Consider the following 13228-nt stretch of genomic DNA (forward strand, 5'->3'; position numbering starts at 1 on the left):
GTAAGAAACTGGGGATCAACAGAGGTGAGGCTTAGAACCTCACCCCCCGTTCTGAGAGAAATCTTCTGCATCCGTGGATGTTTTGTTGCCCTTGTCTAGCTTGGATTAATACTTAGTCTACAGGCCCACACCTGATTATCTACATTTGCTTTCTTACAGCACTAAACTATGTTTTCTACCTTTATCTTGCATCTACCTACCACTTCAGCATTTTATTTAAAAATAATAATAATAATAATAATAATAATAAGGGAGAAATGTGGGATTCACATATAAATGAAGTATAAAAATCAAACGAATAATCATATTTGACCTGATTGTTTATAGTTCACAATGCGTGATCAAAACCGAAAGTTTCTGTGATGACTGCCCTTGTACTGTTGTTCACCATGTAAGAACTTATTCACTATGTAAGAATTTGTTCACCATGTAAGAACTTGTTCGTTATGATTCAGAAGATCGGAGACTGATGAGAATTAGGCTTGGGGTGGATTAATGATTGTGTATTTAGTCCCCTATACAGAATTTTACTGTTGTTAACAACCATTTGATCAATAAATATGAGAGATGCCCTCTCAAAAAAAAAATAAATTAAATTAAATAAAAATAAATTACTTGTCTATAAACTTATAACTGATATTAACAGATTTTCACCATTTCAATCATGCTCTTCCACATCTCTGCCATTGCTATTTTACAGCCTGCAACAGTAACCTTTTTTCCTATCTTCCTAAAAAGTTTATATTTATTGAGGATTCACCATATGTCAGGTACATTCTGACCACTTTGTATTCTTAATTCATCTGATCCTCAATAAAGCTTTGAGAAATGTACTATTATTATCTACATTTTACAGAAGAGAAAATTCGTGCACAGGGAAGTAAATTAACTTGTCTTAAAACTCACAAAGCTAGAAGATGGTGGAGTAGAAATTTTGATCCAGACAGTCTGGCTCAGAGACTGCGCTTTTAATCACTATGCTATTACTGCCTATTCATGTAATAAATCTCATCTTTCCTGACCTAGATCATAGGTTACTTTTAAAAACTGGTCCCTTACTCCCCACAGACAATGCTCATCATCCCTTCTCTGGGGCCCACAGCACTTTCTAGCCCAGCATTTATCACAAGTAGTATCTATCTTGGTATTTCTTGCCCCACTAGACCTGGAGCTCCTTAAGAGCAGTCACTGTCTCATATTCACCTCTGAAATCTAAGTCCTATGCAGCATACCTGATACTTCCTTGAATGCTTATTGAATGCTTGTTGGGTAAAGAAGGTAGTCCCAACATGGGGCATTTACATTTTAGCAAAAACAAAAAAAACATTATCAGGCTAGCTAGTTAACCATTATACCCAGCCCTTGGGTGCACTGCTTCTAGAATAATCAGTGATCCAGACTCCAGCCAACCCAGGGACTCAGACCTCCTTCCACAGGAGCCTTCCTTCTCTTTTTCCTTTGGACCTTCCCTGGATGGCCTTCTCTATCCCATTCCATCCATCCTATCTTATCCCACCCTTGGCATCTTATCCTAGTGCCAGGGCTACTCTTCCTCCCTTTACAGACAAATACCTAGGGGAATGGCACTGCACATGACTAAGTTGATGAATAATGGATAAAATTAATAGCTAACGCTCATTTAGAGCTCCTCTTGGTTCTAAGCACTTTATAAATGATACTGTATTACTATATGCTTATCTCAGCTGGACTCTTAGACATCAAAGGGCTTTTACCTGACTGGTCAGCATGGAGCCAGAGGATGCAAAGGTTAGGGAACTTCAGAGGGCCTCCAAGGGGACCACCACCTTCCTCTGCATGTTGACGATGAAGAAATTCACTATGAGAGATTCCCGTTTCCTCAAACACTTGCAAGCTCCTAAGTCATTTAAAAGGGTAGCAGGGGGGAACACCCATAAAAAACATTAGCAAATAAATATTGATTCTCAAGTGAAACAAGAAGAAAGGCTATTTATTACAGCACACCTCATTATCATTTGCACAGCATAAACCCCCGAAGCCATGAAGATCTGGGATTACTCCAATCCTAAAGCTATTCAGAAAAGACTACTAAAGTAAGAAATAATACTCTACTTAACAAGCATACATTAATTTTTCTCAAATCAGTTAAACAGGTTCAGAAACAACAGGTTTCTTCTATACAAACAGAATAGGATTCACTCATTTTCAGGTAAGCAATAAAAAAAGCCTATTTGGGACACTGTTACAAGCCAACAAGTCTAGTCTCGCTGGAATGCCTTTCCCATGGTACAAACTATGTTGTATATCCAGCTCATCAACTTTCTTGTTAAATAAATATGTCTGCAATTAATGAAGAATACTTCTGACTAATTCAGTACTCTACTAGCACAAAGATCACTGAAGAACTCGCATACTTATTCTAAAGCCACCATCCACTCTGTCCCTATCTATTATGTTATGCAGCAGTAGGTAATTTAATTCCCAAATCTACACTCCACCACTCTAGGTGATTGCAACTTATCAGCTTGAAAGCGATCTTTCCCTTCCTGACCCAGTTCTACTTCCTGAAACCCTAACACAAGAGTAGAGACCCCTTGTCTTTCCATATCACTGGTCACTCAAAGACAACCTATGAAGAAAAAATGTAGTAACAGATATCTCACTGATCTGGAGGTTAGAATACAGCTTCAAACTAAAAGAAAAATAAGGAAAGTGCTCCAGTGCTCTCTAAATGAGACTCTAGAGCTCTTGCTTAGAACCTACTGACTCTATGACAAATTCTCAATGTATTACCAGTAGCAAAATGAAAGAGGTGATAAGAAAGAACTGATTAATAAAAGGAGAGGATAATAAAGACCAAGCTCTAGAATCATGGGATAAACCAGTATAATGATGAATGTTCATCATGTTTCTGATTTCCAAAAATTTTTTGAAAGATTCCTGTTAAAATATTTAAATGTTTGAATAACTGAAAGCATAAGCTTCTTCTATATTTATCTAGACTATGCATTATCATGAGGGTGATACTGACCTCAAGGGGGCAAAAAAACTTACATTATCACAATGTGTGTAGCTCTCCAAAGAGTAACCATGCCCCAAAAAATCGTATTCTTTAGTATGAAATTTGATAGAGGGCAAGAAGGGAGGCACAACTAGGAAAAAAATTTCTAAAAAGGCTCTGGGTGTGTATGTGCAGGGAAGAATAATGAAAAAAGGAGTAAGAAACACTGATCTAGAACATTCCCTCACCTGAGTGGAATACTTTATAATCCCAATCTAGACCAGATGTTGCTATAATATTTAATCTGTGTAACCACCCATATAGTAGGTCCTTCATTAGATCCTCTACTCTGCCAGATATGGTGTCACTCCCAACATGGCAGAAAAATAAACCTAAAACATGAGGTTTCATTTCAAAACAACCTATGAAAACACGACCTTATGAGTTCATTCACCACCACCTCTCTCTTCCCTTCAAAAGTCTCCATGTGTAGTGTCCACGTGAGCCGATCTATGAGACAGTTTATAAAATCTAACTCCCCACTGGGAAAGCTGTGCGGCAGAACTCAACATTGCACAATCAATTATGAAACCCAAATCACAATGTACACCAACTATATGCCAGAAAAAATGTGTATGAAAACTGTTATACAAGCAAAGATCAAATAGAAAATGAAGCAAGATTATATAGGCCCTAGGGGAAAAATCTGTATTGTATTATACCTTTCAAATATCAACAACAAAGTAGGGTGCAACTATTTATTGAGGGAGTTGGCTGAGGCAGTAATTCAGGGGCCTCCCAACCTACTGAGCTAGAACACATCAATCTCTACAATGGCTATGACCAGATTTCTCTTATCACCCAGACACACTGAAGAACTGACTACCCCCTCACTCTAAAGGAATACGGGGTCAGCGGGCCAATCTTTCTTACCTGGCCACTTTGCGCTTGTCATGCGGGTGTAGTTTGGCAGCCATTTCTGGGTCCACCTGGCTTAGGCGTTTGTGGAGTGTGTGGATATCTTCCTTTTCGAGCTCTACCTTCCGGTCAATCACTTTCCCAGTGCTAATCTCCTGAGGCTATTAAATGAGGGTTTAAAAGTAAATTTAATTCAACAATTCAATAAACAATGAAACAGTGAATGTGCCAGGCACTTTGCTAAATGATAGGAATACAGAATAGAAACGAGGTCAGAAACTTCTGCCATATAGAGAGACCAATCATAAATGGAAAATTGCAATAAATGGTGGTAGTGCTGTGCGGCCACAGCAAACAAAGAGAAAGGAGGACTTACTGCCTGCTTCCTGTGAGAAGTACAAACAGGTACCGGGGCTAACACATCTGTAACTAACATATTCAAGAGTCTAGTCTTCTCAGTAAGACTGACAAATGAGTGAACCAGAATTGTCAGCACCTTACAGTGTGTGAAGTCCCACCCTATGCAATAGCATCTCTGTAAGAAGGATTAGTGTTGGACACATCCGTGACATAGATTGTTACACACAGGAAATGCTGAATCAGACTAACGTACTTTTAACTCACATGGAAATGCTAATTAATCCACAGAAGAGCATTTTTCCCATACACAGCCCCTGCCCTTAGGCTAGCCTGGAGGAGCACACTTCACATATGGAGGTGGCATTTGTTTCAGAATATTAAGTAGGAAAATTACAGTTGCTGAGTATAAGAAATAGGCAAGAGTCAACTTCCCTTCTACTAAAATTAGCTGGCAAGAAAGAAGAACCCATTTCCTCAGCGAGTTACAAGTGAACCAAACATACCTTAGTATTAACAAGAACTTTCCAGAGCAGGGACTCAATGTAATAATTGGTTCCTCCCACAATAATAGGAATTTTGTCTCGGGCAAATATATCTTCAATGTGAACGTTAAGAAAAACATCACAATATTTAATATCATGAAGAGAATATTGACTCACTCAGGAAGGAGAATATTAGTTAGAAACCACATTTATTTGTCTGAAGAGCACAGGAGAAAGGGTGGAAATCAAGAACTGATAGCAGTCTTCATTGTTTCTCATGAGTTCTCACAATTATTTCCTATTAGTTCTGGAGGTAATTTGCATAAACCAGAGACAAATGCATGATGGTTAATTCTTTCTAGATCTGTCTATGCCTTGCTGTTAAAATTCAAAGCTTGTCTGGTATTGTGAAGTAGTTTTATGAGCTAAAGCCCAAGGACCCCTCACAGAACCAAATATAAGATGCTCAGGAAAACACCAAGGTCACGTCCACTGTGTGACTTTGCCTTGGAAGGCAAAATACAAGCTGGTTTCTCTAAGCCATGGTTCTTAGATTCAGTCACCACCATATGTGATAGTGCACATTTCAGCCACTTGAGACTCCACCAGATAAACTAAACAGCACAGGTTCTGAAAACAGATTTCAATTACCAGCTCCAACTCTCTGGCAAGTTATTCAACCTGAGCTTCAGTTTTCTCACCTGTAAAATCCTCATGAGTTCTTATAAGCATTATATGTGACAATGTACATAAATCCCCTACCAAAACGCCGGAGATATTTTTAACTCAATTTAAGCACTCAGTTTACTTTAGCCACTATTGTTTTTATATCCCTGCTACTTTTAATTCTTCTCTTTAGAATCTCTGTTGAACAGATAATTATCTGCTTTAAGAAGGGCTTTGCTTCTGAGGATAACTGATAAAAAGAGACTTTCAACCCTGATAAAGACTCATTTACACACTTCTTTCCCTTGCCAGACTGTAGGCACAGAGATAGGTGACCTCCTTTCTATCAGAAGCCCACTAACCTTTAAGAGGTTGGGGGGCAGTGGGGTGGGAAGAAAGGTGTTACCAAAGATCATAAAGAAGAAACATTGTTTTTTTTTTTAAAGAAACAAATTCTGTATTTTCCCTTTATATCAAGTAGTGGGAGCATACAATTCCACAATAATTATAATAAAACTTCAAATATATGATTAACAAACTGAAAGGGAGCAAGGAAAATAAGAGAGTAAGGGAAAATGGTGAGATACCGAAGGGGAGAGAGTGGAAAAGAGGGAGTCGGAGGAAGATGGGATAAGAGACATTAGGCAGGCAAAGGCTGAACTTGTTTGCCTGAGCCATGAAACAGCTGTGATCCTGGGCAACTCCCTTCTCCTGTCCAGGCCTCAATGTCTAGTCCCTTCATCTGTCCTATCAAGAAGGTCGAGTGGGTACTTCTTAAGGTACTTTCAGTCCTGCCCTTCTGATTCTAGGTCCTGACCTCAATTCACAGATCTCCAGTCCTGTAAATGATATGACTACCACCCCATTGCTGCTGCCCTTTGAACATTTTAATTAGCTCTCCATTTGCTATCTGCTCTTTCAAGACTGAACTGTCTTATAGTAACAACATACATTTGGTGATATATTTTAATATGCAAAGGGTTTTCAAATACATATACATCACCTCATCTGACATAACTGCCTTGTAAAGCAGGTAAGGCAAGAATTATTATTTGCATTTTAATCTCTGCCCATTTGATAGGCAAAAAAAATTATCTCATTATTTTGATTTGCATGACCCTGATTAAAGCAAGGGTAAAGACTTTTTCATGTTTATCACCATTTATTTTTCTTCCTTTGTGAATTACTACTCATGCTCTTGTAAACATTTTTTTGTATTGATTCATAACAGTTCTTCATATATTAAGCATATTAATCATTTGCCTTTCTTATGTTACAAATATTCTCTCCCTGCTCTGCAGCAGCAATGGGATGGTAAAAACAAAGTTTTTAAACTTTGTTTACAGTGGGCTGTTTCCCTTTTTTAATTATAAAATTCTCAATACATATGAAAGAATGTAAGTAACGTGTAAATTATGAAGCCTAATAGTAAACATTCATGAACCCAAGGTAAGAAAGGGAGTATTATCAATTCCTTTAAAGCTTCCTGTGTATTCAGTCCCATCCCAACCCCTTACTCTCCCTCCTCTCTCTGAGAGAAACACTATGCTGAACTGTTCTGAGGTTTGTTTTTCATCATTCCCTTTCTTTTCTTTACATTATGACTGATACGTATATACCCCAAACAATAGATTGGTTGTTCTGCTTGCTTTTTGATCTTTACAATAAATGATATGAACATGTATGTATCCTTCTATAATTTCTCACATTTGACGTTTCTGAGATTCCTCCACATTGATTGATGGATTTAGCTAGAATTTATTCATTTTTCACTCCTGAAAAATTAATTTACATAAGCAAAGCAGGTTTTATGTATTCTTCTCTAAGAATCTGGGTGTTTATGTTTGCTGTTAAGAGCAATGCTGTTATGAATGAGATCTACCATATATCTCCAAGTATACTTGTGGCAAGGTTTCCCTATGGTAGATACCTAGGAGTTCTAGTTGACAGACATTCTTGCCAATGCAAATTATTTGTTCTTACATATTCAAATCTAGCTCTATTCCTTTAAAAAAAAAAAGACTTATGGGGATGGACGCTGGTGATAGCTATACAACAATGTGAAAGATTTAACACACTGTACTGTACACTTGAAAATGCAAATTTTGCTATGTGTATTCTAACACAATAAAAAGGAAGAAAATTAGTTTAATAATCCTTAAAATTTTTCTTTAAAGATTATATCTACAAAGCCCTTCCCTTCTCTAAAATCACGTTACTCAACTGTGTTATCCCATTTGATTTAGTTTCATTAAAAATATATTTAACTCTGAAATCCAATTGGAATTTGTCACATATGAGACCCTGATTTCATTTTTTTCTAAAAAATTTACCTACCCCAAGAATAATTATTAACAATGTATTACTTCTCTATTGTTTTGAAATACCACTTTGATCATAAGCTATTAAATATATATATCCATTTGAATTTGTATCTGTTTTCCACTCTGTGCCAAAATTTGTCTAGCGTAAGTCCCATGCTATTATAATTATTAAGTTTCAATGTTTTAATATCTGGCAGTCCAGATATTAAAGGTTATCTGGATAGTTAAAATATGAGTAGTCCTCCTTATTCTTTTTTCAAAAATTTCTTGATGTTAACCAGACCTATTTTTTTTTCCAGTCATTCCCCACCCAATAATCCCTTTGAAATTCTATTAGTAACTCCATTTTATTTCTAAATGTATTTTGGATCCTCATCTAAAGGGTGGGAAACTGAAGCTCAGTGGGGTAAATGCTTTACCCAATAAAATTCACCTGGTCAAAAGAAGCAATTCTGGGACTAGCGCAGGGATTTTCTGGTTCCTAAATCAGTGTTCTCTCCACTAAAACAGTGCTTCTCAAATTTTAATGTGCATATGAACCAACTGGAACTCTTGTTAAGCACAGATTCTAATTCAGTAGGTCTGAAGTGAGGCTCAAGTTCACCATTTCTAACAAGCTCCTGAGGTATGCTGACGCTGTGACCTGAGGACAAGACTGAGTGGCAAGGACACTGTATCTTTCTGTCCACAGTTCTGATGGGGCTGCTCCCTATTGGTAGTCAGATCTTGGGTGGCCCTGCATAGAAGAAATTGTCACCAGAAAGAAAACTTTCTTGGCTCGGGTTGCCTTGCTCCCACCAAGCCCCGTTGCTGTCTTTTCAAAGGATATCAGAGCAGTTGCCTTGTTCCTGAAGTCCACCACGGTGTAATTTGTCACAAGAGGATCCACAAAGCTGATCATGTGGTGCCGGCACATTCTCTGTTCCTGGGCAGAAACCTTGTTGGTGATGATGTCTAGGCCTTCATAAACCTAGAGGAAAGAAAATTAGCACGAGAAAGGCATCTGCCTCCATAAAATGCATACCTGAAGGGAGGAATGGTGATTTGCTCTTCCTCCAGCCAAATACTTGCCTGACCCAAAGCACCAGAGTAGAGGTGTTGTAACCAGAGCACAGCCAGATCCATGAAACCCCAGACAAAGGAAACAGAAGAAAACAGAATGCTGGCTTCCTTATCGAATAGTGGTTACTAGCTCAGACTTAAAGATAAAAAGTGTGAACTAATTCTGCAAGATTAACTGGAGGTTCTTTAGTCCTGAACTTGAAGTATTTTAAAATGGGCATGTTGTTTTATTGATTCTACTTATCACAAATCTCCAGAAAGGGAACATTTTGCATTGTTCATAGTTTTACTTCAAATGCTTAGCTATTTCTTGGATTTAAGTGGCTGACAGGTTTTTAGAATTTATATAAGACTGGCTCCACTTGTGGAGAAGTGGCCTATCTACAAGGATATAAAGAAAACACACACATACAGACTTTGAAGTCAGAACCCCTAATACTGTTATACTCTAGTGGAAACACTGTGCTCTATCCAAATTATTGCTTCAAGGGGTCAGCACACAGTGTCTAAATACTCAAAGGCAATATCCTGTCTGTAAGCTCTTGATCTGCCAATTCAACTAAAAAGTTCAAGTGTACTTTTTCTAAATGCAAGGTCTCAAATGGAGAACAGATCTGAAAATACTAGTTTGAAAACAGGGATGAATGCTTTGACATTAAATGTTCTCTTTGTAATCATTGATTCTACAGGGAGCATTGAATGAACAAATAGTAAGTACCATAGAGTCCACAAAGATGTTAAAAGCATTTTTTAATCTCACGTTACCCTTTACTTATAGGGGTGTCAAGTAAGTACAGTACACTATATGGTTAGGAGGAAGGACCCTGGTGCCAAGCTGCCTCAGATAAATTCCTAGCTCTGCCACTTCCTAGTTATTTGTACTTGGGGTTGGCAGTTACTAACCTCTCTGTGCCTCAATCCCTAGCAATACAGTGAAGTAGTAATAATGCCTATCTCAAAAGGTTGTTGTGTGGATTAAACGAATTCATGTAAAGCACTTAATTTTTGCCCCGCACACTGTAAATGCTATATAAGGGTCATTATATTAGTACCTCTATTACAACCACCATCACAACAACTCAGGGAGAATGGGAAATAAGTTTAGTGTCACTACTTATCACTCTGAGGCACCTGTGATTAGTTACTGAGATTATTTACCAAAAAAGGATATAAGCTATCTTCAAGTAAAAGAAACTTAATTAGTAAAACAGTGCACAGAAAAAGGATAGAGCTACAGGGAAAATAACAGCTCTTCTGCCTACTCATTTAATCTGTACCTGACAACAGATTTGCTTTCTTACACCTGAAAACTGATGGAATCTTAAATTATAGGATGATCTTTTCTGTGTATCTTGAACAAGACTTGTCTCTGACCTGATAAAGTGCCATCACAGGAAATTTTCGTGTGTGTGTGTGTGTGTGTGTGCACTTATTTCCATTATGTAGGAAATAACTGTATACTGGGGTCTTCTGTGCAAATTTAGAAACCTAAAGAGGGAAAGGAGTTAATAATCATGTGTTCCTCTCCCTCTTTTCCCACAGCCTTTAGTTGGCTCTATTATAGCTTAGAATTCCAAATAACCCAATGTTAAAGAACTTAACATAGCAACAACTTGGTTTAGTCAGTAGGGGATTTCTGAACTCTCTAAGTGGATTCTCATTTTTAACACTGAGATTAATGTTAAAGATTGCATAGTTGCAAATGTACAATTACTATCCCCCACCTCCAAAAAGGCCAAAATGTAAACATCTCTACCAGCATATTCTATCAGATATATACACAAACTTGTAAATAAATTTTCATCCTCTGTTCTGCCTTTAGGTGTATCTTCTAGAGCCCCTTAAAATGATCAAGTTTAAACAAACAAACACATAAACATAAATCAAACAGACAGTAACCTCAGGATGAGGTTCTCCTTATTTACTAAAGGAAGTGGCCTACTGCACTGTTCGTAGTATATCCAAGTGACAACAAATACCAGAAAGATAAAAGAGTACTAATGGTTTAAAGAAAGCAAGAGTTCTTGCTCACAGAGTTAACTAAAAACCGTAACCTATAGCAACGCACTACATCTTGGTTACCAATGTAAACTGTCATCTCTGAGTGATTTATCAACCCTTTGTTTCCTGTACCATTAGATTAAAAGAAACTGGGTATAAAGATAGGGGTGATATTAACTAGATACCTAATAAAAAGAATTACTAACTTTTAGGTATAATATGGCTTAATAGTTGTGTTTTAAAAAGTCCTTAACTTTGAGTTATACAGTATACTGAAGTACATATGAAAATATATGACATCTTTTTAAAAAAATGAGCTGACTCACGATTATGTCTGTAATGGTGTTGCTTCACTCTTTTCCATTCTAAAATGACTTCTTTTGGTAGTTACTGGTGAGCTGTTATTATAGTTCTATTTACAAATGACTGTGCAACTTGTGATCATAGCTGTGCATTTTTTAATTCTACCCATGAATAAATTTTTTATAAGCAAGAAGGCAAGGGTAGATGAAGGGCACATGTAAAGTACATCTGTACCTGCCCTGGATGAAAGCAGAATGATGCTAACAACGTGGTTGTTAATAATGACACAAGAGTTATGATCACTTAATCAAAGGCAGAACATTACAAGGATAAAATCTGCAGTAATATCATCCATAACATTAACATTTTATGTTTTATTTTCTGTTATGAACAAGAAAAAAAATATATGATGACTGGAGTCTGCATTCCAATAAATGTGGGGTGGAGGACTGTAACTGAAACAAGACTGGCCAAATGTTCATTAGTACTGGCTAAATGACAGATACATGGCAGTCCAACTATTATTCCACCCTTTTTTATTTGTTGAAAAATTTCCATAAAAATGTTTTTTTTTTAAATTTAGATGCACTTAACACCCACAGGATGACTGTTATCAAAAAAAAATAGAGTAACAAATGTTGGTAAGGATGTAAAGAAACTGGAAACCCTGTACCCTGTTGGGGGTAATATAAAATGATGTGGCTATGGAAAACAATATGGCAGTTCCTCAAAAAATAAAAAATACAATTACCATATGAGCCAGCAATTCCATTTCTGAATATATACCCAAAAAAAGTGAAAGCAGGGAGTTGAACAGATATTTATATACCCAGGTTTACAAGAAGTATTATTCACAATGGCCAAAAGGTGGAAGTAGCCCAAGTGTCCATTGACAGATAAATGGATAAACAAAACAAAGACATACAATGGAATGTTATTCAGCCTTAAAAAAGAAGGAAATACACAAACTATAACATGGATGACCTCTGAAGACATTATGCTAAGTAAAATAAATCAGTCACAAAAGGACAAATGTTGTATGATTCTATTTATAAGACATACCTAGAGTACTCAAATGAAATGACATAAATGAATGGCGTCTGACAGGGGCTGAGGCAGCGTGGAATGGGGAGTTAGTGTGAAATAGGTACAGAATTTCAGTTTGGGAAGATGAAAAATGCTGCAGAGATAGTAGGTAACAATGGTTGCAGAACAATGTGAATGTGCTTAAGGCATAGTAAAATTTATATTATATATATTTTAACACAATGATAAAAAACTTAGACTTTTAGATAATGAGAAACTGGTGAATATTAGCAATGAAATAAAATTTTCAAAAATTTGTTGGATTTTTCCATTTTTTTAACTATATACCCAGAAATGGAATTGCTGGATCATGTAATTGTCAAAATTATTGGGAGGGCTGATAATGTTCTATTTCTTGAACCAAGTTGTGGTTACAGAGGTATTTTCACTTTTTGATAGCTTACTGAACTGTATAGTTATAAATTGTAAATTTTATGGTGTATATTATCAATTAAAATCAGAGCACATGGCCAAAAAGCAAAAATACAGCAACATTTTGCATATTTGCACTAAGAATAAGTATCTGATCAAACCTAGAAACCTATTTTGTACATGTCACTTGATCCATAAAAATATTTATATAGTAAATGATACCATCAGACTTATAATTTTATTACCTGTCTAGATGGTAACATTCTACCAGAACCAGTCAGGTTTGTAGCTGATGGCCTTACATTTCACCTGTTTTCCAGCTTCAATTACAGTTTCAGCGTGACTCTATAGCACACTTAGCCCTGGGTGCTAGAAGAGTTTAAAGGATCTGTGTTATCTTTTAAAGGCATCATGTCACTCTATTCCATTTCCCCTTCTCCCAGAGGACACCTGTGACCTGTGTACACAGAAATGACTGGCTAAAATGCTTCTCTGCGAAATCAGATTTTGACAATACTAAAAGAACTCTGAACTTTTTGTGAGGCCTGATAACTGGAATATTCTGAAGAATTACAGGTTTAACCTGTAATTCTTATCTCAGCAAACATTTATTGAGAGTCTATTATGTATAAGATGTTAGGCATGCAAAGATTAAGAGAGGGTTCCTATCCTCA

At 36.7% G+C, this 13228-nt stretch overlaps 1 protein-coding gene across 11 annotated transcripts in view; it reads right to left on the bottom strand.

The window, feature by feature from the left end:
* TRIT1 (tRNA isopentenyltransferase 1) overlaps window positions 1-13228 on the bottom strand; it is a 79535-nt gene that overhangs the window by 35214 nt on the left and 31093 nt on the right. For all 11 annotated transcript variants that reach the window (XM_073233686.1, XM_073233689.1, XM_073233690.1 and 8 more), the window contains 4 exons: window positions 8558-8700; window positions 4762-4858; window positions 3914-4059; window positions 1734-1876 (listed from right to left, as the gene is read on the bottom strand). In XM_073233686.1, the coding sequence (XP_073089787.1) occupies window positions 1734-1876; window positions 3914-4059; window positions 4762-4858; window positions 8558-8700 (529 nt within the window). The remainder of the gene's footprint in view (window positions 1-1733; window positions 1877-3913; window positions 4060-4761; window positions 4859-8557; window positions 8701-13228) is intronic.

Source organism: Manis javanica, chromosome 4, assembly GCF_040802235.1.
Source record: "Manis javanica isolate MJ-LG chromosome 4, MJ_LKY, whole genome shotgun sequence".
NCBI lineage: Eukaryota > Metazoa > Chordata > Mammalia > Pholidota > Manidae > Manis > Manis javanica.